This window comes from Bos indicus, chromosome 2 (assembly GCF_029378745.1).
Source record: "Bos indicus isolate NIAB-ARS_2022 breed Sahiwal x Tharparkar chromosome 2, NIAB-ARS_B.indTharparkar_mat_pri_1.0, whole genome shotgun sequence".
NCBI lineage: Eukaryota > Metazoa > Chordata > Mammalia > Artiodactyla > Bovidae > Bos > Bos indicus.
Genome location: NC_091761.1, coordinates 33,881,545 through 33,909,453, shown reverse-complemented (window position 1 = coordinate 33,909,453; position 27,909 = coordinate 33,881,545). Strand labels below are relative to the sequence as shown.

The 27,909-nt window shown below is 35.5% G+C and overlaps 1 protein-coding gene across 2 annotated transcripts in view; it reads right to left on the bottom strand.

Annotated features, from left to right (window-relative positions):
• KCNH7 (potassium voltage-gated channel subfamily H member 7) overlaps positions 1-27,909 on the bottom strand; it is a 535,441-nt gene that overhangs the window by 137,492 nt on the left and 370,040 nt on the right. Inside the window, exons 3-5 of one of the 2 annotated variants that reach the window (XM_070804157.1) lie at positions 27,221-27,376; positions 10,148-10,576; positions 4,955-4,975 (exon numbers count right to left, since the gene is read on the bottom strand). In XM_070804157.1, the coding sequence (XP_070660258.1) occupies positions 4,955-4,975; positions 10,148-10,576; positions 27,221-27,376 (606 nt within the window). The remainder of the gene's footprint in view (positions 1-4,954; positions 4,976-10,147; positions 10,577-27,220; positions 27,377-27,909) is intronic. The other variant, XM_019971802.2, reaches the window with a different exon arrangement.

Below are 27,909 nucleotides of genomic sequence, written 5' to 3'. Positions count from 1 at the left end.
ATCAGTGTCAGTTTAGGTTTCTCTGAAATCTGTCTAAATTCTAATGAAAATAACTTCCTACATTTTAATTAAGGAAGGTATTAGTAATATCCTCGTTTTTACCAATTGTAAGCCTAAGCATACACAATAGGAGGCCAAAAGGGAATAAGAATCAAGCACCAGAAATTAGAATGCAGGGCTTCCTACCTCCTAGGTCTATTTTAAGAGAGGCCATGGTTGAGGATTTAAAGGTGAAATGAAGCCTCCCTGAGAGTGATCATAAACAGATGGCATTTAAAATGCTAATGAAAGAAAAGAGAATAACCTGTAAAACAAAGTAAATGAATTTAAAGAAAATAGATGGGCAGAAATAAAGGGAAATAGTAGATGCAGTGGGGATTCCAGGGTGGCTGGCTCATGGTAAAGAATCTGCCTGCCAATGAGGGAGACCCAGGAGATACCGGCTGGATCCCTGGGTCAGGAAGATTCCCTGGAGAAGGAAATGGCAACCCATTCCAGTATTCTTGCCTGGGAAATCTCATGGACAGAGGAGCCTGGAGGGGTATAGTCCATGGGGCTACAAAGAGTCAGACACCACTGAGTGACTGAATATGTACACACTAGATTCAATAGAAAATAATAAAGCTCAAAAGTATTTAGGAGGACTTGACAATTTTTAGAGAAACATTTGCAAAATGGATGAACAGACAATTTTCTAATATTCTAGTAGAATATGGAAAACAGGAGACCATGAAGACTAAACTCACCTAGAGTCAGACATCCTGGGGTGTGAAGTCAAGTGGGCCTTAGGAAGCATCACTACAAACAAAGCTAGCGGAGGTGATGGAATTCCAGCTCAGCTATTTCAAATCCTAAAATATGATGCTGTTAAAATGCTTCACTCAATAGGCCAGAAAATTTGGAAAAATCAGCAGTGGCCACCGGACTGGAAAATGTCAGTTTTCATTCCAATCCCAAAGAAGGGCAATGCTAAAGAATGCTCAAACTACTGCACAATTGCCCTCATCTCACAAGCTAGCAAGGTAATGCTCAAAATCCTTCAAGCCAGGCTTCAAGAGTACGTGAACCAAGAACTCCAAATGTACAAGCTGGACTTAGAAAAGGCAGAGGACCCTGAGATAAAATTGCCAACATCCCTTGGATCATAGAAAAAGACTAACAGTTGGATCAAGCTCAAATATATCACAAGTGGCTGATTACATATAAAATAAGCCAGATTCCAGCTACAAAGAAGTATCCTGCTTTTAAAGATCAAGTACAGGCTAAAGCAACATCTGGGAAGAATTTTAGATTAAAGGTATTTAAAATTTTTATGATGAGGTTATTTGAATTTATCATGAGTTACAAGATGCTAATGGAGAAGGAAATGACAACTCACTCCAGTGTTCTTGCCTGGAGAATTCCAAAGACAGAGGAGCCTGGTGGGCTCCAGTCCATGGGGTTGACTGGATTAAACAACCCCATTAAGCAACTAGCATACATATGCACACAAGATGCTAAAGGAGAATATATTGTCTTCAAGATGCTGCTGGGTTTCTGATAAACTTTTTTAAAAATAATGTTATTAAAAAAAAAAGATTATTGCTCTTGAGAGCCAAAGGGAACAGAAAAGGAAACCAAAAAGACTGAGTGTTTTCAAATCATCTTTATATAGTATTTCTTACAGCGTGAGTTTATTTGGCTAAATTTAATAAAACCTAAATTGCTGAAGTGGCTTAACATTAAAGAAAATGTGGATGTAGTGTTTAGTAATTGGATTTTGTAAAAGACCACTGTCAATAAGCATAAGATAACCAGTTCGAAACTAAAAATATATCAGAATTATTCACCAAATTATTTGTAATCAATATCCATGTTGTTTGTTTCTGTGCATGACATATACTTTACAGAAGAAAACTGTCATGATTGAAAATCAATTTGCAAATTCTTGTAAAAAACACTTGTAAAAGTGTTTGTACCAAGTAAAAACACTTGGTAACAGCCAATGTAGCATATAAGATAAAAGTTATATTAGATCAGTTGATTTCCTTTGTGTATGTGATAGCTTTTATGAGGGGAGGTGAAAGGACTCATATGCCAGATTCACAGATGACTTGGAAATTGAACATACCATTGTCAGTGGAGTATAGAGTTACTTGGGATAATGAAGAGGCTTCCCTGGTGGCTCAGACGGTAAAGTGTCTGCTTGCAATGCAGGAGACCTGGGTTCGATTTCTGGGTCGGGAAGATCCCCTGGAGAAGGAAATGGCAATCCACTCCAGTACTCTTGCCTGGAAAATCCGTGGACGGGGGAGCCTCATAGGCTACAGTCCATGGGGTCGCAAAGAGTCGGACATGACTGAGTGACTTCACTTTCACTTTTCACTTTCACTTTGGGATAATGAAGAGTAGAAGCTATAGAGAGGTAAACTTTTTGAATGACTTACTAAGTGGTATAAGTGGGGTAAATTTTTATGGTGACTTGGGAAGTAGAATAAACAGAATAACCACTAGAATTGAGTTCATATTTCATATATTAGAAAAATTGTTTAAATATATGATGTACACATTCACACATACATATAAGCAGCACGTGCAATTATTTGAATTAACTTTTTCACTCTTTGATAATGGGTTATATATACTTTGTACACTCTGAAATCTTATTTCAGAGTCAGAGTGTTAAGGGAATTTATTAAAGGAAAACAAAATTGATCCTAAGAAAAAAGGTAAGATGGAAATTATTCCATTTTAGCAGAAAAGATTTGAGTACCAATTTGCTGTTTTTACACTGTGATGTTACATAAGGAATAGAAGTAACCAGCTAGTATCTTAGTCCACTCAGGACAGATGAAGGGAAAACAATTACATTTCAGCAAGAAGGATTTAAATTAGCTTTTGTATAGGCAGGAAAAATAGATTTTCCAAGAAAGTTAAAGAATGGGATCCTCTAAAGATGCTTCTACCACCTGTGCAAGAGATTTCACCAATATTCTTGCCTAAGGGGAATAAACTAGATGATCTTGAAGGCCTTCCAAGCACATTTCTAAATCATTTATTTTAGTTTGTTAAAGAAACTATTTTTGGTTAAGTCAACATTGCAAAAAAAACTGTAATTATATATTTGCAAACAAAGATGTATAGAAACTTTTTTATTTTTAAAAATTTGCCTTAGTAACAAGGCCCCCAAAATTTTAAAAAGCACACTTTTAATGCATTGTCCTGTGGCTAATTAGCATACTAATTACTCTGTGAAAATCTCAAAGAGCCAGGTACTTAAATATTTTTAAATAGTTTTCAAAATCAGAGCCTGAACAAATAATAAAGACACTGGAGGGCACATTTACATTAAATTTTTATTAAATTGCTCATGTTTTATCTTTTAACTTTATAAATATTAATATGTGAAAACTTTCTAGAGTGGGTTAGAGTTTCCTAATCCCAAATTCTGACTTTTATGATTCGTCTTTATTCAGAGTATTGCTATTAAAAAATGGAGGACTGAAGGAATGGGTTGGAGATTAAATGGCTTAATCTATAAGGAAAAAATGAATTAATGTAGTTTGAATGACATGAAAACTATGTGAACTACTAGTCTGAAGATTAGTAAGCTCAATTTCCTGTTTACTGAGGAAAATTATATTTGTTTCTCACGCATTTAAAGATCACTGGAAAATTAATGTCTAATAATTTATTGCTAATTGCTAAATGCTAAAGCCAGTCATGTTTCACACAGGCCAGTTGTCATGAGCTGTCTGTACTCTGTTTTTTGAGGTTATGTTCTGAATTATATCAACTCAAATCACTACCCACAGCTGACACTAATTTGTTCCCTTTTAGAAATCTCAGTGGAAAGGCCAAGGATAAAACAATCATGTATATGAAATTCCATCCTGTGATTGGAGGTCACCTGCACAGACCCTTTTTGAAATACTTAGAAAATGAAGTTAGGATGGAGAGAAGCTGCCATGATTTCTCTTATTTTCAAATTACCTGGGATGCTGATGAGAAAACATCTTTAGTTTCTAGTGCTCTCAATTCATAATCATCACCAGCTCTGAATTAGTTAGGGAAGCATTTGAGAAATCAATATACAAAACTTCACAGTGATCAGAGTAAAGTGACATATGGAAGAGGCCAGAACAGCGAACTCTAAGTAACGACGGTCACTGACGGAGACGTGTCCATGCAACACACATGCATAGATGAGTAGTTGTCACCATATGGACACCCATGGCAGCATGCACAGCGTATGTTACAGGACTAAGTTCCAAAAGTTTCCAATTGGATGAGAATAATATGAGTTTTATATTTTGTGGTTTTTGCATCTAGTACAATAGAGTAGAAAAACTGAAGTGAATTTTCTATTTTTAGTCAGATCCAGGTTTATTCACAGGTATTGCCCAGTTAAACCTACATTAGCTTTAGGTCATGCTAGTGATTTCAGACTTATATAGGACACAATTAAAAATGATTGAAATGTTATATAGGAAAATAGGAAACGACTATCATGCATATACAGTTTACTACTACAGTAAGCTTAAAACCATACCCCCTGCCATCCAGGAACGTGACACTAGTTTTAAGGAAACAAAAGAGGAACAAGTGAAGTGATGCTGTCATGTAGCACTTTATTTTATTTAATCTGGTACTCAAAAAAGATTTTTTTTTGGCTGAAATATATTTAGCTTAATATTTGCTTCTTTCCAAATTATTCAAATATTTAGGAAGTCTTCATTGTCAACCTAGGCTTATATTCCTTGAAGGGAAAAGGAGTTCTTAATCATTTTGGTGACACAGTTGAGAAAGTAACAACATCTCCACCAAAATCAAGCCATGATGTCTCCACCAGGCACCTGGACTCACTAAGGGCAGCATGATGTTGCATTGAACAGGGCATACAGCAGGCAAGTTAACATGCCGAGTAAGGGGGCAATTTAAGCATCAGATGATGAAACTTGAGTTCATACATTACCTTTAACATTGCGACCATTGTCTGTTTTGAGCACGTAAGGAAAAAAAGAGAGAAATATGAAGACTAAAATTATGTTATATGCACTGAATAACCTCTGTAACAACAATCAGAGAAAATAGGATGCAATGATTGAAAATGTATCTTTGAAATTAACATTCTGTATTCTTCAACCAAGGAAGATGCATATGCTAAAAATAATATCTGCCATCATAAGCATCTGTGTTCAAATACGTGAAACATTAATCTCACTATTTGGAGAAAGCTGTATCTATATGCCTAGAGTTGGGATAAAAACTTTCAACATTGTCAGAAGTCAATTTTAGTGTAGCTTCAGCCACCACTTACAAAGAACTACACAGCATTTTGTATGTTAAGTAATGTTTTTCATTATAAATTAGTGTGTTAATAAAAAATGGTTCTTAGACAATGGTTTAATAAACCAACTTGAATTATTAATCACAATTTTATGAACAATCCATCTCACAAATGCTCTTCAGTGTATATTTTGAAAATATGAAACAGCACTCTAAGAGCCATTCTTAGGCAAAAATAATTATAAGAAATCAGTGAAAGATTCGACTGTTTAAAGGTAATGTGAGATTTAAAAATTTATGCTGTCCACAATACACTCAATGTAATACCTAGAAATTTTAGGAAATTTGCTTATATTATAATGGGTTTGTTTTCAAATTTCAAAATGGAGTGTTTTCAGATTTATTTTGAGAATAGCAATCTGACAGTGTTATATATTGCTACTAACAAAATATTCATTACTAGTTTTGAAACAAAGAAGCTTAATATTAATGACATCATGTTAGGAACTTTCAAATATAACCAAGATTTGAAAAATATATTGTCAACACATATGCTAATGCTATTCATGTTTAAAATCTTGGGATATATCATAATTGTTTCAAATTCACCAACTGAAGCAATTTCAATAGTGTGGTATACTGAATTGTCATAGACATTATCTCACACAGAGATGCACAAATAAAATAATGACCTTATATGTCAATGCTCTGCCCTCTTTGAGGGACTATAAGAAGCAAATAGGGCTAATGGAAGAGACTTTGATTACAAGGAATTAATTATCTCCATCAGAAGTTGGGCTCAACAATCATTAGGAAAGTAATAACTGCTTGCGAGCAAGTAGTTAAACAGTATAACTCTATTCATCAACCTGGAAATTACATGTAAAGAACTGTAAGTTCCAAAGACAACTGCCCCAAAGTGATATTATACAGTTAATGCTGCACTGACTTTCTGAAACAAAGCATGTGGTCTTGGAGCCGGTGCTTGTTACTCCTCCATGACAGTGTAAGTGCAAAGATTAGAGTAAGCATTTAGAGTCTTGTAGCAGTTTGACAGAAAATACTTTTACATCTGTTCAATTTAATAATACAAGAATTGGAGCTTATATTTTTATGCCTATTTTTTAGATTTTCATTTTTCCATATAATGCATTTTTACTGTATTTACAAATATATTGGTTGGTATGTGGTAGATAGAAAAACAAAACCAAAAAATTTTGGTCCTTCACCACAAATGGTTTGAGTTGGTTCTAAGGTATTTGGTAATTTAGATTAGGTGAAAAGATAATGTTAAATAATATGCACTGATATATTCGCAAATTATTTCAAGTTCTATAAAATAACCTATATAGGAGGGACTTTTCTTCTTAAGTGAAGAGACAACAATTGAAACCATTAAATAATTATATAGTCATAAAATTAAAATCAGTTTTAAAAGCTTTCCATCTCCCATCAGTGCCTCAGTTTCTAAAGCATATTAAATTATAAAGCTTTAGGAACTGTAGTTTCTTCTATACTACTTAGAGATTTTGTATCTAAAATTGCTCTAATGGTGTAGTACAAAATACCTTCTGAATTATCAATTGGTAGTCAGAAGCTGACTTTAGCAACTGTAAAAAAATGATACCGTTTTTGAAAATAACATAGCTTGGGTGGGAGAAGAAAAATTGAGGATGATCTCAATTGTCCATCCTGTCCATACATAGAACCTGAACTGAGAAACCCAAAATACTAACACATCCTTTTCCCATAATTGCATCAGTAACTGTGTGCTAAATGGAGACTACATAAAATTGAAAACAATAAAGTTAAATCATGAAATCTGATCTAACTTAGTACCGCTGTCAAAACACAGGTTAAGTCTGTACCATGCACAGAATATGCATCATTTAATATTGTTTCTGAATGTTACTGCACTGTAACTCAGGTTCTAGGCAATAAGGCCAGTCTCCGAAAAGTCAGTATGTTTGCTAAAGAAGACTACACTCAGTGGACTGACTAACTAAAATATATGCTGGACATTTGAATTATTATATTGGATTTACTGTTGTTCAGCTATAGGATCCATTGCTTAAAGACTAAATTTCAGAAGTTTCTTTTAGTCAGGAGATAATGAGCATGATGTGACTAGATGATACAAAGTTTTAGACAATCTGGTTTGAAAATTGTTCTTGACTTTATTTTCCTTTTTCCTTTTGACTTTCTTTGGACCAGAGAATAAAAGAGATGCGCTAATTGCTCTTGTACCATATCAAATCCATCTTATAGAAAACTGTTCTTTTTATTTCTGTGATACTGATTTATCTCTCTTTGAATTTTTTCTTGTTAATTCATTTTCTTTCATCTCTTCTGTCTTCTCTACTTCACTGCACTCTTTAAATAGAGATCCCTCACATGATTCAATCCTATGATTTTTGTTTAAATTGCAGAGTACTAATGAACAGATAACTCATTATTGCCTGGTGTGTATGATTCTGTAACAAAATTCATGAGCATGATGCTCTTAAAGTCACCTCAATGCTTATTGAGTTCTTGCCATGAAATAGGTGACTGTGCTTGAAACCAAAGCCATGGAGCCAAGCATGCTAGAATTCCAGCACTAGAGAACCTCTCAACAATATCATTATTTGTGTGTATATCTAATAGCATTGAAAGATATAAAATGTGGAATAAATGTAGAACAATAAGAAATAATAAGAAGAAATGCTATCATATATGTAAACACTGTTTTACACACTTAGGTATGAAACCATTTAATTCTGGTTTGGAAAGGAGAAACGGATCCTTATGGCTATGAGTAGTAGTGTGAGGAGGGACAAAGTGCGCATGAGTATTCCCAGCATAACAAAGCAATGAAGGAAGAAAATGCATGAGATATTTTTGGGAAATGGTGATTATTTTTGTTCAGGTTTAGAATTTAGAAGGGGAGGAAATCCTGCAGGGGCTAGAAATGAAGCTTGAAAAACCGATGGACAGCTGGGTAAGTGTCCAGTACCCTACACTAAGGAGCCCCATGGTCTTTTATGTTTAAAAGAGAAAACCAGCGGCAGCATGGATGATGACGGGTGCTCACAGGAATAAATACCACAGAGAGGACAGTGGGCCTCTCCAGAACCCAAATCTGTAGAAAGTGAGACTAATGCATCCGTGCAATGGGTACTGTGGAGCCCTATACCAAGGTCACAGGTCTGGAGCCCTGTACCAAAGTCAGAGGTTAAAAATCTCTGGAACTGACCAAGCATCTGTTGCCATGAATCTCTGGATCAAAACCAGCCAGTTCCATGACTCCAAATTAGGTAAAGTGCCCATCCTATTATCTGCCTTGTATCATCCTGGCCGATCACCTAATGCCACCATTCCAGTAGAAACTTTCTCTGTCTTGAGACTACAAAAATTGACTGCCCAGCTGTGAAAGGGTTTGGCTTTCCCTTGAGCCACCCACTGTTCTAATAGTGTCTTCCACTCTAATAAACTTTATTCTCCTCTCATTTTGCCTTATGTCTGGAAATTTTTTCCAACACATGCACAGACAATGACAGGTACCCTGAACCTTGGACCTCCCTGGAGAAGTTTCAGTGATTCAACATTTCCTTGCAGTAAGGTTTCGTGAAGCACGCATCAAAGAAGAACAACATTGAATGAATGGCTTGTGGATTCTGGCGACCAGTCCTCGGTTTGAAAGGGCTTCCCTGGTGGCTAAGATGGTGAAGAATGCGCCTGCAATGCAGGAGAACTGGGTTCAATCCTTGGGTCGGGAAGATCTCCTAGAAAAGGGAATGGCTACCCGCTCCAGTATTCTTGCTTGAAGAATTACATGGACAGAAGAGCCTGAGAAGCTACAGTCCATGGGGCTGCAAAGAGTCAGGCATGACTGAGCGACTAACACTTTCTGGCACTTCATAACCTAGGACCAGATATTTATGTAACATATCTAAGCTTTGTGTGCTAAGTCACTTCAGTTGTGTTCAACTCTTTGCAACCCCTTGGACTGTAGCCCACCAGGCTCCTCTGTCCATGAGATTCTCCAAGTAAGAATACTAGAGTGAATTGCCGTGCCCTCCTCCAGGGAAGCTTCCTGACATCCTGATGCAGGGATTAAACCCTAGTCTGTTTTGTCTCCCGCATTGGCTGGCAGATTCTTGAGCCACCAGGAATGCCTCTAGGTCTTAGTTTCCTCATCTATTAAATCCTGGACTTAATAACAGATTTTAATTCATAAGGTTATTATAAGAATTAAATGAGTTAATGTTAATGTGTGCGCCTCACACATGTAAATACTCAACAAATATTATCATTATCATGTTAATGATGAGTTGTTTTTGTTGTCCTGAAGAGGGCAGAGAGAAATAATGAATTTTGACTTTGCATTTCATGTTGCTTCTGGTTGAGCCCCTTCCCCCTTCCTATCTCCTCCCTGCCCCCAATTAGTGTATAGCTTTCTTATCACTCAGTATATCATATTTTATACACCTTTTCCTTTTGGAAAGAAATGGTCAGTAAAATAGTCCTATGATCACGCACCACTCTTTTTGACCAGTTCTTGACTATTTACTAAATGCAGCACAATGCATTATGTTTGAGATAATAGTGTTATCACCTAAACAGATTTTATGTTAAGCATTAGTTATTTAACACTCCATAAAATAAGCAGATAATAGTTATCATTCTACCTCAGATAAAGACGCCAGAAAAGAAAAAAGTCACTAGGATTCAAGGAGGAAATCAGTAACAATTCTGTAGAACTGATATTTTTAATAGATTCTACTCACATTTCTTTTTCACAAGTATAAGAATTAATGTTGAAATTAAACACAATACAGAAATTATCTTTCCTTACCCCTTAATATAAGTTTCCATATTAAAAAAATTACTAACATACCTTCACTGGCGTGTCGATCTCTAAATATGTTCTTGGGATGGACACTGAATCCTTCTATATCATGAACCGAGGAAGCCCTCCGTATACTACAAATGCTTTCCTTTGATCTGGAATGAGTCAGCTGGGAACTTGACTGCAGCATGTCAGGGTAGAGTCGGTCCCATTGCCTTTTGGGAGAGGAATGGTCAAGAGGTCCAGAGATATTCACCAAGGGGGAACATTTGCTGGGTTGTATCAAGGCTTTTGTGTCGTCTGCTTCCGAGGGGCTGCAGCTTTCTTTTGTTGGAGACTTTAAGTGCTTCATGGCTACGGAGTCATCACTGTGTTTAGATGACTCAATCACTACCACATCAGGATCTTCTTGTGGTAAAGACTGCTTTCTGTAAGTGAGAACTCTCAGACCAGGGAATTTGAACCCAAAAAGTTTCCCTACAAATGGAGATAGGAAAAGAGCATTATTACACGACAAAGGATACATATCCCTTCAAACAAACAAATAAACATTGCTGACACATATTTAACTACCATGTAAAAAGTTATTAACAAATACTTAAGTCATTTACAGTTGGAATGTGGTTTATGGTAGAAAACGTCTCTGGGACTGATATGAATTATCATATAAGCTGTAAGAAAATAGTGAAATGATTTTACCATGTTCCTGATGGTTAGATATACTCCATTGATACAAAAGCATTATTTGGATAATTTTTTTTGTTTTAACAAATTACAAGATATATTCACTATACATGCATTTTCTTAAAGGGAAACCGAGAATTGGAGTACAGTTTAGAAAGAAAACGAAGGGATGGGATACTATGAGTAAAAGGGCCAGACACAGGAAAGTGCATATGTGTGGGAGGTCTACGGAGGGGAGGATGCTATAGTATTGGAAGTGGAGGAGAGGGAATGAGGTTGGAGTAAGGAGTTGGCCTGACATATTCTAAAAGATCTGTATTGGATGATATTGTTAGTCTAGTGTTGATGTGAAAAAGTGGGGTCAACTGTGTATGAAACAGTCCTCATTCTGCTTGGAATTCCTGAAAAACATTTGGCTTCAGAGTGGGTTGTAAACATAAGAATTTCTTTGCCTTGATTAGTTTTTGTTCCAATATCTAAGAATATGGCATGGAATGTTATATGTATCTCAGAATGGTTTATGCTTAGAAGGGCAACTAAATATAAACATTAAAATATTAAAAATTAAAATATTAGCTAATAAACACATAAACTTACTGGTAGTAAAATATGCACATTAAAACAAGATAGTATTTTCCATGCTTCAACTTGTAGTAAATGAAAACAAGAAACGTAGCATCTAGTGCTGCCAAAGAATGCTGACAAGCATTCTGATGCTTTGCTAGTGGAACAGCAAACTGGTACAAATTCTTTGGAAAATCATCTTACAATGTCTATGAAAGTGAAAAAAATACAGTTTTCATATACACTTATTTTGACTCAGAAATCCCCATTATAGGATAATGCACCAAAACAGGATACAATCATATTATCCATTAGAAGGAGAATAGTGGAATAAATTATGGCATTTTTATACTTTGGAATCTTATAATGTTCTTGAAAAACAAGAATATGTATATGCTTTGGTTAGACGGTCACTCAAATATGGTTTTACATGAAAAGGGAAGTTTCAGTTTAATGTGTTTACAGTGGTATTATTTCATTAAGAATAATAAAACCTTGTATTTGCCCATAGAAGTCATATGGCAGTAGAAAAAGATGTGGGAAAACACAATCCACAGTTTTCATGTTGATTGGGTCATTGGGTTTGGAAGTGTGGGAAATGTATTGCATTCTTCTTTATACATTGCTGATGTTTGTTTCATCGAGCATGCATTCTTTTATAAGTTAAAATAGTAAAAAGGTAAAGCTTATACTCCTAGAAAAACTAGAAGGATAAGAGAAAGCATCCAAACAATACTGTGTAATTCAAAGATTTTCTAAGTACTGTCTACAAGAAAATGCAGATTCTGTTTTATGTTGTCAGTCCAGTGGCCTAAGTCCACACCATTCCATGGCTTTACAATCACATGCTGGGTTTCGAGTCAGTCAATTGGATTATCTGGGCTATGGTATTTTCTACCTCCTTATATTCTTTTTTTTTTTTTTTCTTTCTATATTTTGGCCATGCCACGTGGCATGTGGATTCTTAGTTCCCCAGCTAGGAATCAAACTCACGCCCACTGCAGTGGAAGCTCAGAGTCTTAAACACTCGATACCACGGAAATCCCTCCTTAAGTTCTTTAAGTGTCATAGGCACCATTATCTTTAATATATTTACCATGAACTTTTCTTCAATGTATTGAGAATCATTTTAAAACATGAAAGAACACTCAAAACTTATGAACTTTTCTGCATTATATTTAAGTATACTTTTCCAGTGGATGGTCTTATCTATCCATATATTTTCAATTCCATCTTTAGTTCAAATACTCATAAATCTATAACTCAAGCCTAGACTTACTGTCTTACCTCCAAAGCTGTGTTTTTAATAGCCTCATCAGCATCTTCACTTAGAAGTCTTCTAGACACCTCAAAATCCTGTAACAAATCTGATCTCATGATCTATCCTCCAAGTCCAACTCTTATTTTTTCAGTGAATGGCATCACAGTCCATCTAGTTGTATAAGCCTGAGATGAGTGCTACTCTAGTAGTTACTGTTCTGTCTTACTCCATCCTTCATATCCAATTAATCTGCTGTGTTCATTTTACCTCTTGAATATCTTTTTAATGTCTTTACTTCTCTTTATCTCCATTGCTCTCACTCTGTGGAGATAATCACGGTTCACTGGATTTCTTGCAATAAGATACATATCATTTTCCATATTTGCATCATATTGTCTATCCTTTAAAAATTATATATTAAAAAAAAAAAAACAACTTTTGACCACATAGACTATTGCTTAACCTTTTACTGCTCCCAGTAAGTTCTTGCTTTGGGCATGAAGATAACACTAACTCTACTATCTGAAGCTTAATTTTTCCTCTTTCCTTTCTAGGACCCAGCCATATGAACTTTAATTTCCAGAGGTCTATGCTTCTTTTAGATTCAGGGCTTCCTTGTGCTTGATAATTTTCACTCTTCCTACTCAGTACATCCTTTAGGATTTTCTTTTTATAGAAATCTGTTGCACTTCTTTCTTCTTAAAAAATATTTTATACTGGAGCATGTATGTGTGTGTGCTAAGTCACTTCAGTTGTGTCTGGACTCTGTGTAACCCTGTGGACTGTAGCCTGCCAGGCTCCTCTGTCCATGGGATTCTCCAGGCAAGAATACTGGAGTGGTTGCCATGCCCTCCTCTGGGGGATCTTCCCAACCCAGGGATCAAATACTTGTCTCTTACCTCTCCTTTATTGGCAGGCATGTTCTTTGATTAATGAAAGTGAAGTCGCTCAGTCGTGTCCGACTCTGTGACCCCATAGACTGTAGCCTACCAGGCTCCTCTGTCCATGGGATTTTCCAGGCAAGAGTACTAGAGTGGGGTGCCATTTCCTTCTCCAGGTGATCTTCCCAACCCAGGGCTCAAACCCAGGTCTTCCGAATTGTAGACAGACGCTTTACCATCTGAGCCACCAGGGAAGTCTTTGATTAATAATGTTGTGTTAGTCTCAGGTGTGGAAAAGGGAATGGCACCCCACTCCAGTGCTCTTGCCTGGAAAATCCCATGGACGGAGGAGCCTGGTAGGCTACAGTCCATGGGGTCGCTAAGAGTCGGACACAACTGAGCGACTTCACTTTCACTTTTCACTTTCGTGCATTGGAGAAGGAAATGGCAACCCACTCCAGTGTTCTTGCCTGGAGAATCCCAGGGACGGGGGAGCCTGGTGGGCTGCCATCTATGGGGTCACACAGAGTCGGACACAACTGACTCGACTTAGCAGCAACAGCAGCCGTTTCAGGTGTCCAGCTGAGTGATTCAGTTATACATAATCTATAATAACAGCCTTCAGATTTTAGCTCCAAAGTCGTTTCCTATGGGAAGCTCTTCCTTCCTTCAGAACTATTAGTATCACCTTTGTAATTTTCACAACAGCTCGTAGTTGTACACTTACTGATTTTCTGATTAACATTTCTCTTCCCTAGTGGACTGTAGGCAGGGCCTCTGTCTACTTTGCTCACAAAATCCCAGTTCTAACAGAATGCTTGAGCATGATAAATGAATGTTCACTAGCAGATCCTAAACTGATAATGTGCTTCAGTTTTGACTGTGGAAAAACTAAGATATTCAGTTGCTCTGACCAACTTATTTAGACCATATTTGCCTCCTAGTAGCACCCAGGTGGTGCTAGTGGTGAAGAACCTGCCTGCCAATGCAGGAGACATGAGAAGCAGGTTCAGTCTCTGAGTTGGGAAGATCCCCTGGAGGAGGCCATGGCAACCAACCCCAGTATTCTTGGCTGGGGAATCCCATGGACAGAAGAGCCTGGTGGGCTATGGTCCATAGCATTGAAAAGAGTCGGGCACAACTCAAGCAACTTAGCATATACACACAGCCTCCTGGAACTGTATTTACTCATATTCACCAAAATAACTGAGTAGAATCCAACAGCTGATGAAAATGGTGAAGTTTATATTATGCCCTATATGCCTAATACAACACATGCTCTTAATTGTCACCTTTTCCCCAGAGGTTATTAATTGCTATCTTTCTGATTCTAGAGCATACGCAGAAGTGTTTTCAAACTCCTCAAATCTAGTGTATTTTATGTAAAATACCAATTACAGAAAATTTTAGAATTAGGCAGGCTAAATTCTTACTGTTAGGTTTTGTGTGCTAGTAGTTAACAGTGGCAAATATAATTGAAATAGAATTTATCTTTCTGATCAAAGGACACAGTGCACAAATTCCAGGTACATTCAACATTAAGCTCTGGATTAATTAGTAGGTGACAGTAATCACTGTGTGCATATGATTAAATAACAGTACATCACAGTATCTATTTTGCAAGCATTCTTATATAATTCTACTAACAACTTTTATATGCTCAAGTAAATTGCCAAGTTAAAAATCAGTGAACTGCATCAAAGTCATTTGATTAGTTTTTAATGCACTTGGAATTGACTTATAAAGCAGTTTACAAATCAATTCTGCAAGCTTATTACAATGCACTGAGGTCAGTGCCTACTTTTATTCATTTTTAATCCATTACATTACCCTCCACATTTAAAAACAATTCCCTGCCTTTCTTAAATTAATGACTGCACAAGGCATTTAGATTGCTCCTACAGTTTAGTCATATCCAAGGTGGTACAGATGGTCTTTTCTGCATCACTAGGTTAATATGACCATGTTATATTGCATTACAGATTTAGTTGTCTAACCTCAGTTCATCCGGAAAGAATAAACATTGAGAATTTTGGTCAGTGCTAGCACTCTCAGGCATCAAATATAAAACATAGATAAGTATAACCTTATGATTCTTAACACTAAAAAACAGCCTTGTAAGTTGCTTCCATATTTTAATATATTTGCTTTCTAATTTGAATAACTAAAAGAGATACTATTTAGCTTACTATCTACTAAAACGTTCAATAAGTCTGAAATAATAACAATAGAATCGGGGCGGGGGAGTTATACATCTTTTAACACATTCCCTAAAACAATTATATGTATTGATAAACTACTGACATGAACATAATTTTGTTTAAAGGCATCATTTTTCACTTGAGAGAGATATTTCTACTATACATGAACTTATAATTAACTATCATGACAATGTCTTTCTCAGGACATGTACCTTCTATGAAACTGCTGAATATAAATTTGTAAGCTTCATCTTCATACACCTTGCGCTAACACTTAAATAAGAGCTGTTTACATCTCACCCAAGAAGATACAGATATTCCCAGTGTCCTTCTGTTTTGAAACCTATAATTATGACTTCAAACCATACATGAAAAAATGTTAAATACTTGGCCCAGGGTCAAATAGGGAATCAGGGTGGTAAAATCAAAATAAAACAGCAGCTTCCTTGATTTAATTTCAGTTTTACCCCAGATTTCATGTTTTTTTGTTCCATAAATATTCACACAACCATCTATTGAGAATCATAAATCTCTCCTCTAAATGAATGTAGATAAATGCATGCACACATTTTTTATAATCTCAAGGTTGAATAACAAAATCTCCTCCATCTGAAATCCCTCCACTAACCTTCCTTAGAATCCTCTAGGACTAGCTGATTCTTAATATTCCTTCCAGTTTTGAGTTTCTTTACATATACTTTTAGCTAATCACAGTTCTCACAGAATTACAATGATCGCAACTACATTTCTATCCCTATCTCCTTCAGTAATGGGACTTTAGGAAATGGTTTTATCAAATTTTCCAAATTGAGAAATTTTCACCAATCTGAATTATTTCTCTGTCTCTCTCTCCTCACCTCCCTCACTCAACCAGAGCTGATTCTAATCTAAAATTTGGAAGAAAACTATTGTGCTAATTTTGACATGAAACAAGACACTAATTTAAGACTATACCTAGGAATATTAGAAACAGTATATTTCTTGCAGAAAACCCAAATATTCCTAAAAAGTTATCAATATATTGCTAAATCACTGAATTTCCTCACAATTACAAATTCCCCATTCCCTTGGTTTAATTTCTCATCATTTCCACAAACTCTTAGAACTTTTGACTACTTAATCATTTTACTACTAAATTCAAGTTAAATATAAATTAAAAGATATTACCCTTGCTTGGTTCTGCTTAGCTGGATTATAAACTGAAAAGTGGGAAAAATTGTACATTCAAGAAGTCACACAAACTGGAGACTACAGTGGGGTAAGTAGAGGACATGTGTGTGTGCATATGGGGCTGGGGGGCAGGGTGTTGTGAAGGTCACAACCAGAGATATTTCCCCTCACAAAGCATTTGGAGTGCTGGGAAGTATCTTGATTGGATCTCTGAAAACAGACCGTGCAAAAGAGTTTTGGGGATGCGTCCTCAGGGGATACGCCTATAAGAAAAAAAAAAAAAAAAAGAAGAAGACAGGATTGGTCAGAGGAAGTTATTTAAACTGATACAAAAATGCAGCTAAAACTTCAGCCTGTCCTCTTGGGAGCTGTGGAGCTGGACTTGCCCTTCAGAGTTATGCCAAAATGAAGTCAGGTATCTCCCTGTTGCAGCTAGTCACCGGTTACAGGTATCCCATGGGAAGGGCCATGACCTTGGGTAAGGCAGGTGCCTGTCTTTGACTACAACTCCCAGTGAGGGATGGAGCTGTGTACCTGCAGGGGCCAATATTTTCTGCATCTGTCCCTGCCTTGAGGAAGGTGTCAGGCACAGTGCCTATGGTACAGATGGGGAAGGACAGTCAGTCTAGGGTCTGAAAAAAATGATCTGAGTAAGCTTCCCTGGTGGCTCAGATGGTAAAGCATCCACCCACAATGCAGGAGACCCGGGTTCGATCCCTGGTTTGGAAAGATCCCCTGGAGAAGGAAATGGCAACCCACTCCAGTATTCTTGCCTGGAGAAGCCCATGGACAGAGGACCCTGATAGGCTACAGTCCATGGGGTCGCAAAGAGTCGGACACGACTGAGCGACTTCACTTTCACTGTCAGTATCACACAAAAGAATTCATGAATTAATATCAATGTACCTTTCTATGACCAGGGTATTCACACATCTGGCATTTAAATCGGAAGCCTTAAAATCACTGTGGGACTTTTCTCCAACCAACTAGCTCTGGATGTGCAGAGAAATAAAATTTTAATCTCTGAGTCAGAGAGAGAAACATATCAAATTTTATGGGAGAAACAGGGAAAAATAATTGACATATTTGACTTTTCCTTTTCAGGAAGAAATTTCCACAGAGGCACCCTGAGAGGAGATGTCTACCTACTAATGTGTTAGGAGTCTATGATGATGCCCATGGGCTGCTGGAACAACCCATAGTATTGTCAAAGAAGGCAGTAGCTAGCAGTTTGACTGCGGGAAAAAAAAGAAAAAAAATATTATTCTGAGTGAACACAGTACTGACCTGGCTAACCTGATTAGTGGGTGACAAATGGGGCAGTAAAGCCAGTGCAGTCCTGGTGTTTGTGAAAACAAAAGGTCACCAGGGTGTCCATCAACCTGGTAAACCTGCAGCTAAATTTGGGACCCTTTAAAGGAGCAGATGTGATCTGTAATGCCTTGAAAGACTTAGACTTCTGGGACATTTCCTGGGGTGAGAGATACTGGAGAAAAAGAAACATTTCACAATAAGGCATTAAGTATAGGACAAGATAGGAATCTTGAAGGAATGTGTAAAGATCATCAGGGGAAGTTATTGATATAGTAGGAGTGAGAATAACCACAGGAGCCATAGCAGCAGCAGAGAACTTCTGGATCAAGTTCACAAATGCTGATGATGTCTGAGAAGCACTGCTTCCAACCTAGCTAGCTCATCTTGAGGGCAAAGAAGCAGAAAACACAGGTTTAGAATAAGGGAGATAAGGCAGAAAACGGGACAGGCTGGTGGACTGCTCTTAGCCACCCAAAGTCAAAAATCCCTCCACAAGGAGGCATTGGAAATGAAATCAAACACATTAGAATTATAAATACCTAACTGGGTTTCCAGTATTAACTGCTTAATAAATCAATGTATGATTTACAATACTGCTATTTTGTTTTTCTTTTATAGAATTTTTTCTTTTCAAAATGCCAAGTTAAAGAGTCCATTCATGTTATGCAAAAGTAATAACATTTGTACCTAGATTGACCCAAGATGACCATGTATTAATAGTTGTTACAATCGACAGGAACTCTTTGATGGAGTGTTCCGAACACAAATGGTACAGACACCTGTTACCCTTATGCTGTGTAAATAGGGACTGTCCCTGATTTGGGTGTTGCTAAGTAACAAATTCTTCCAAATGGTACGCACACAGGGACTCTGATGTGGACATGCTCATTTAGGCTGTCATTAACATTCATTGCTAACAAAAGAATAATGCATAATTTTTAATGATTAGTAATTTTCTTGATCCTAGAAACATGTATTTTGCCCAAATCCTGGGGGGTGGGGTGGCATGATATAAAGTTGATTGCAACTTATGACTGAACTTTTCCCAGATTTCTTTTAGCAACAATGTCATGGTTCCTTTTTCTATGTCAAATTTAATCTTTAAAAAGAGGAAACTTCCACACACATGATAATAGTAAACATTAGTTATGTTGTAAAACCTTTAATTAAATTCATCTGAATAATGGATTGTTTCTATAGTAATGCTTGCTGAGTGGGAAACTGTTACTACCACAGCTCTTCATCTTTGAATTAAAGAATGACTTTCAGCTCCAATGGAGAATAGTAAAAACATTGTGAGTGCCCTTTATAAACCATCTATACAGAAAATGTCTTTGTTCCTTAGCTTGGGGTCTGAACCCTGAAATACAAATATGAGGGAGTAACGTAGCTATTCAGGAAGATATATGTTTTATGCGTCAATTATTAAGAATATTGAGTCCAAAGCATATGAATACATTTTACTGGCTTAAATTAGCTAGATAATTGCCTAAATTACCAACTGTATTTTGTGTGTATAGACTTTGCTTCAGGCAAAGCTTTCAGAGTAATTCAAATTTTTATTTTAGTAAGCATAAAAGTAAAAATTCTCTTTTGATTTGGAGAGGATATTTTTAATCATTTCAAAGATAATGGAGTCCCTTTTATAATACCTTAATGAAATTAAATGAAAAAGTTCACTTTTGAAAATAACTGTGAAAATAAGATACTGTAAAATTTTAACTTTATTTTTATGTGTAGCTTCCTCTAAAATGTATTTTTATCTAACCATTAATAACCTAGAACAGTTGTTCTCAAACTTCAGTGTGTCAGAATGACCTGAAGAGTTTTTCAAAATACAGATTGCTGTATCTGTGTTAATGAATCAGGTGTTGTAGTGTAAGGCCCAGCAAATTACATTTCAAACATGTGATAAGATGATGTTGCTGGTCTCAGTATCAGGATATCACTGACTAATGCTCATTCAGTAGGAAAAATGACTTAATCACTCAATGCAAATAATAACTTATATTTAATATTTATATATTCTACAAATATGCGATGTTATTGTTGTCAGTTGCTAAGTCGTGTCTGACTCTTTTGCGACCCCATGGACTGTAGCCCTCCAGGCTCCTCTGTCAATGGGATTTCCCAGGCAAGAATAGTGGAATGTATTGCCATTTCCTTCTCCAGGGGATCTTCCCGACTCAGGGATCAATCCATGTCTCTTGCATTGGCTGGTGAATTCTTTATAACTGAGCCAATAGGTACTCACTCTTTGCAAAATGGGGGATATGGAAGAAAATACAACATTCCTCCTATGAAGTGGAGCTTAAGTGCTCCTGGATACTTAAAATAAAGTGAGCTTCTTTAGTTTTCCACAGCCCTCACCTCTCTTGCTCTTTGTCACCAGGAATGAGATACATTTGTTGACGCTGGGCTGATGAAAGGACTTCCTTCAGCCCTCCCCAAGCCCTCTGAGATGTGGAAGGTGAGGTGATCTGTCTGACAAAGGAGGTGGATTTGACAAGAGAGTCATGAAAACCTTGATGAAGTTTTGAAATACTTATTAATGGAAAGAGATGAAAATTATCTTAAAAAATTAGTATTTTATGTGCAATTTTTACATGTAGTGTAGTCACTAAATGATAAAATTCATTATTTTTCTCTGACTAAAAAGACTTAAACATGGGCCTGTTTTCTTGTTGAGATATGTTTAAAGTTTAGTAAAATGAGAAAACTTCATGGATTTTTGACTGTGATGGAAGCAGTAGATTAAATAGACAAACAAAAAGCTATTTTAAATTGATAAGAGGAGTGAATGTTATTAGTTAAAATTTATTTGGGGATATGAACTTAAGGTCAGCATTTATAGTGGCTCAAACTGACTTTTTGGTTTTAAGACATAAAAAGAAGATGGAATGTATTTATTTTTTGTTGGGTTGTATATTGTTTTTGTTTAATTTAGGTTTCCCAAACACCTTAAAGAGATTTTTAACAAATGAGAATGTGTATGTGTGTCTGTGTGAACCAGACTGGTGACCCTAGATTTTTGTTGTCAAATAGAAGAAACACTAGATTTAAATATACATGTAAAGTAACATTTTAAAATATTTTATTTAAAATAATAAAAACAGAAACCTCTTAAACTTGATGACAATTAACTTTGAAATAAATAGTGTAAGCATGAACACATAGTTTGGTATCTTCCATGTTGTACAAATATTTGATAGCAACAGATATAAGAGCAGAAAAAGAAGAGACCACATTATCCCATTGCTGCATTGCTGTTATTTCCTTTAGATGTGATCCCCTTTTATTTGGGAGGAAGAGTAGATTTTTATCCTCCACTCAGTATCATTTCCACTATTCAGATTAACAGAGTTTAAACCATCAGTGAGAAAAGGTTTAATTATGTATTATAATTGGTATTTATATTCATTATGGAATAATTAATCAACACAATTGTGCAGTATTTATTAATTTGATAGTTAGACCTACTAGAATAATACTCTCTCCTGTACTTTATTCAGGAAAAATAAGTCATCTATTTATGGCTGGTTCTATATCTTCAACAGAGATTAAGTTTGTGAAAAATTAATTCTTCCCAGAGAAAGCTGCTTACTTTTGTTGTGTTGTATTCTTGACTTAGAAACTAGATATTTGTGCTGAGAACTGATTCACCTTTTTATTCAATACAAGTCTCTAAGTTCTCACAATTTACTCCACCCAATTTATCACAGTGTCTTTTCATGATGTATCTTTTCTATTGTGTATTTACTAATAGCTTCTTTTCTATTACTTAATATTCTCAATTTAATACTTCATTTCCTTTTCATCTGTATTTCTTGTCACTTCACATTTTTTTAAAAATTTTGTCTATATTTCAGGAGAGGCAGTTAAATTTATAGACACCTACATCTTCTCAAACAAACAGTAGCCTTTTCCTATTATTTTCATTTAAATACCAATACTAAGGGCATGCATACACCCCCAGACACCCACTTAACACACAAACTTTTATATTCCTTATTTAGATAAGAAATTAAGCTTTTTTAAAGTTGAAGTTTTTCTGCAGAATGGGGTTTATCAAAATTTGGTTTCATTTTATTTTTCATTGGTTTATTTGTTTTGTGGCCACCAACTGAGCAACAGGGAGAAGGCAATGGCACCCCACTCCAGTACTCTTGCCTGGAAAATCCCATGGACGGAGGAGCCTGGTAGGCTGCAGTCCATGGGGTCATGAAGAGTCGGACACGACTGAGTGACTTCCCTTTCACTTTTCACTTTCATGCACTGGAGAAGGAAATGGCAATCCACTCCAGTGTTCTTGCCTGGAGAATCTAAGGGACAGGGAAGCCTGATGGGCTGCCATCTATGGGTTTGCACAGAGTCAGACATGACTGAAGCGACTTAGCAGCAGCAGCAGCAGCAACTGAGCAACAATGTTTGATATAGTCAATATATTATTTTACAAAGGTAGCAAAATTATACTTTAAGGAAAAACAGGGGAATTTTCCAAAGATCAGAAATGATGCAAAGCAGAACTTGGATAGCAGAAGCTACCAAATATAATTTGTCTGTCTTTAACTTTTCTGCTTGATTTAATAATCAACTCTTCAAAAATTGACACCAAGTAAAAAGAAATTTAGAGCATATAATGACAGAAGGTATAATCAAAACCAATATAATGGTTATAAATAATAGGCCTTTGTAATGCTCTGGAAACAATTTTATCTGCGTATTTGTACTCTCTCTAATGATTCCCTGTTTGAGTGACAGCTGCAGTGTAGGGAAACCACTCATGTTCACATAATAAGGAACAATCTCTACTGAATTTGCCGTGACTTGCACAAGAGATGCTATTTTAATCATAGTATAAAGTTGCATATATTATGTATGACATTCTGGGAGGCTACTGTAGAGATTATCTTCCATTCAAGAAATCAAAGCTTCAATTATCCGTTTGTATTTCAGTGTGAAATGAATCCTTTTTTTTTTTAAATCTTTTTTTTTTTTTTTTGCCATACAACTAATACACTACTCCCTTTTTTCACTCTCATCCAATTTGATGGACCATGAAAGACAACTATTCTGGGGGAGAAATGAAGACTTTCTGAAGACAAAAAAGAAACAAAACTAGGCTTCCCCCAAAACAGATTATCTTATTGACATTCATAATCAAAATACAACCTGAGATTGCCTAAAGTATATTCTTGAGAACCATTCAATAGTGATGAAGTTTGTTAGCAGAAAATATAAAGAAAGCAAAAATAGTAATCAACTTAAAGGAACAAATCTTGGTATTATACTAATTTTTTATAGTACTTCAGTTTTGTTATAAACATGTCACCTGGGAGACTGACAAATCGGTCATTTTGATAGTTTTTCCCAAGTGTGATATTGTTCAGGGTAAAATATTCAGAATATTGGAATTGTATTACACTAATACACTAATGTCCCAGTATTGCCTTAACAGGATACTATAATGTCATTTCGATGCAGCTAAGAAAGCAACTGACACTATGAAAATTTTTTAGCTGGTGTACATTTGATTTAGAATTAGTTCATTTTGCAACATAGGCTTTGGGACCGGGTTTTTTATTTGACATATATTTAGCCTTCTGATTTACATATAGTATAACAATTTATTTTTTCAATATTAAAGTTTTGGGATAAGTCTTCCAGTTTCCCACAGACAATGACAGTAACTTAAATTTTCATTTGCTCATAGATCCTCCTAAAAACTACAAAGATCAATAAGGGAGGCAAATAAAAATACCTATAAACTATGCCTAAAGAGTAATTAGACCAAGACATTACAAACGTTAATTTACATGTAGCCAGGGAAATAACTGCCCAAGACCAAAAGAATTGCTCAAGAACACAATACAATATTAAGCAGAAAATAAGTGGAAAAAATGGGAGTACAAAAGTCTCCTTAGAGTAATGGAACACATATCAAATAGAGTTTACTCTCAGAAGAAGACAGTTTCACACTGAGTAAGAAACATTGAGAGAAATTCTGTGACCTTAATGGAGAAAGCTTTGGTTAAAAGGGGGATAATAAAAGTGGCTAGAAAAGTGTACAAGACCCACATGTAAGCTTTGGAAAAGCACTACTTCTTGGAGAGGGGGAAGTATCTTCAAAGGTGGAATTGTCCCTTGGAAGCTAGGAAATATGGAAGCAGATAAATATAAGTTCTCCGTATTCACATACGAAGGAATAGAATAATCAGAAGAGAAAAACAAGCAAACAACAAAATCAATTAGTGTCATATATTTTAAAGAACGAGAAACTTCCTCCACAAAACCCGCACGTTTACAAACTCTTTGCTATACATGAATCAAACTTTGAACTGAAAAATTTAAGAAGCCACTCAAACAAGACCTATTCTCTTTCCCCCCCACCAGATATTTCTCATTAGTCATCGTCCAGGAAAGTCCTTAATGAATGGATTATCTGTACAAAGATATCTCTAATATCTGTACAAAGAAAACTCTAATATATGTACAAAGATATCATAAGAGAAAAACAGGAAACAGGAATAAAAATGTGCAGAAGAAAGTGTGTTATGTACCTGGCCATAAGACAGAATAGGTATATAGCACCCCAAAATAAATTTAAAATTTTATGCCAGTAATTAGAGATATGAAATAAGATTATAAATTAAGAATTCAAGAACATAGAATAATATCTGGACAAAGAAGAAAATGCAAAGCAAGACTGAAAGAATACAGGCAATACATTCAAGATAGAAAAAAGACACAATTATATAAAAAATTAAGATCATATTACAAGCAAACCATAAGAATATAGGTCAGAAATGAGAAAAGTTAATAAAATAAAATAGAACAAAGACAGAAAAAAGGACTAGAAAGGAAGTGGTGGATATGAAAGACAGGCAAAGAAGGTGCAAGGTTACTTGAGTTTATTATTTGAGTCTCTGAAAAAGACAAATAGACCAAAAGAAAATAGCTATTAACATTATAATTCAACAAAATTTCCTGAAGTATAACATGAATTGAATGTACATATTGAAAGGGCCCACCATACATCTGGAAAAATTGACATAGAATGTCAAACCTAGACATATAAAAGCAATAGTTTTAGACTTTAAAAGTCTGTTTTCATTTGAAAGAAAAGTATTAAAATCTACCATTATTAGTTTATTTTTGAAATTTTCTGCGAATCAGAAAAATAACAAAATCACTTACAAAGTGCAGGCAAGGGTTGGCATCAGATTTTTCATTAGGAAAATTTGATGCAAGAAACGTGGAACATCATCTTCTAGGTTCACAGGGCAACAAAGTGTGGACCAAATAGCTTATATCTACCCAGTCTGTCCTAAAACTGTGGAGGCTGCAGAAAGGCCGTGTTGATTTACTTATGAACATCTCCTAAAGAGGATGAACTTTATCCAAGAAGTTTGTTTGGTGAAACTTTGACAAAAAGACAAGTGGTGAGCATCGAATACATTTCACTAGAAATTTAAGGCAAAACAAAAGTGAGAAGTATGTAAATTACATCCTGAGAAGCCAGAAGTACTGCAACCAAGGGAATGCAAAGAGAAGGAAATATAATGTAAGCTCATCAAATGCCTTGTTGGTAAAAATGGGGAATGAAATAATATAATTTAAACTGACAAACTGAATGGTAAAAGACTAAGTATGCAGAGGAGTACAAGGGTACTGATAATAGTTGAGCAGGATAATTTGAATAGTCTAATCTCTGGAGGAACAGTGACAGTGAAAGTCGCCCAGTTGTGTCCGACTCTTTGGGACCCCATGGACTATATAGTGCATGGGATTCTCCAGGCCAGAATACTGGAATCAATAGCCTTTCCCTTCTCCAGGGGATCTTCCCAACCCATGGATTGACCCCAAGTCTCCACATTGCAGGCGGATTCTTTACCAACTGAGCTATCAGGGAAGCCCCTCTGGAGGAAAAGAAATGTCAAAAAGCTACTCCACGAACAAGTACCAGGTTTCGATGATTTCACAGGGGATCTATACTTAAGTTTTAAAGCCCATATAATCCTGGCATCACAGACTCAATGGACATGAGTTTGAGTAAATTCTGGGAGTTGGCGATGGACAGAGATGCCCGGTGTGCTGCAGTCCACGGGATCACAAAGAGTTAGACAGGACTGAGTGACTAAACTGAACTGACTGATAATCCCCAAACTATTTATTATTATTGCATATCATAGAAAACAGAGAAGACATTACAAATAATTTTCCAAAGTAATTATAATGTTGATAATAATACCTAATGAAATTGCACATATGCAGTCAAAAATTACAGAGCAATTTTCCTGATGAGTATGGATGCAAAATCCTAAATTAATTTTAGATGAAATGAATTCAATATTACAGGATAAAATACATCATGCCCAAATGTGGCTTCTTTCACAGACAAAAGAACAGTTCCATGTTAGTAACTTTATGAATAAGATTTACCATAAAAATAAGGAAACAGAATAGTAAATTTGTTTCCAAAGATGCTGAAAAGGTAATTTACAAATTTCAACACCCATTAATAAATAGAAGCAAATGGAAACTTCCATAAAATTACAAAACACGTTCCACTCAACCATTTGAATTAATGCGGATCACTGGTGGCATTCACACAAAAATCAGGAATAAGTGATTTCACTATCAATTTCTTTTTAATAATATGTTGGAAGGTAATAGTCAGATCAATTAGACAAGAGAAAACTATTAGATGTATAAAAATTGGAAAATAAAATGCAGTCTCTATTTTATTAAACAGTTGAAAAACTGAAATGGTTATTTATGTAGCATAGAAAATAGAGAATAAATTCTAAACTATTTTCCAAAGTAATTATAATGTTGATAATAATACCTAGGGAAACTGCATATACACCCTCAAAAATTACAGAGCGATTTTCCTGATGAGTATTGATGCAAAATCCTAAATTAATTTCAGATGAAAAGAATTCAGTATCACAAGATGAAATGTAAAAATAGTTCCATGTTAGCAACTCTATTAATAAGATTACCATAAAAATAAAGAAACACGTACATGTTGTCATTTACTTACGGTTTACAGTTTTGACTGGTAATATTGGATTTACCCTCTCTGGCGAAGCAGCATTTTCTTCATTTCTCACATATTCAAAATTAATGATGAACATCATAGCTACGCCCTCTTGGTTTTTCACTGGAATTATGTGAGTATTACAAATGAAAGTGGACCCTAAGAAGATAAAAAATGAGTATAAGGTCAAAATTATGTCTTCATTTGAAGTGTCAGTAATATTAAAATTCTAATAAAGCCCTGTAGAATTTTCCATCCTAAAAGATCAGTGAAATTCAATTAAAAATTTAATTTCTCATTTCATATTTTATTGCATATATATTTACATAAAATACACAGATTTGCCAGAAATATTTTACAGGAAAATTCAGCTACTACATTATGGAAAGACAGAATATCAAATCTCATTTGTTCTTATACTCATCACTTTAATTAAAAAAAAAAAGACAATTTCTTTACATTTCTAGAAATAACTCTTAGCTTTTATATATTTTGATTAATTCTGAATCTATGTAAAGTATAGTTGTATAAACAATAAAGATAACTCAGTTTTTCTCATCTTGAAAAAAATCAGAAATTATTTCCTTTTTCTTCTTTAATTTCTTGAACATCAAACAGTAAATTATTGATTCTGTCTTAAAGATGTCCTAATAATTCTTTTTTTTTTTTTTTAGGACATATTTAAGACAGAA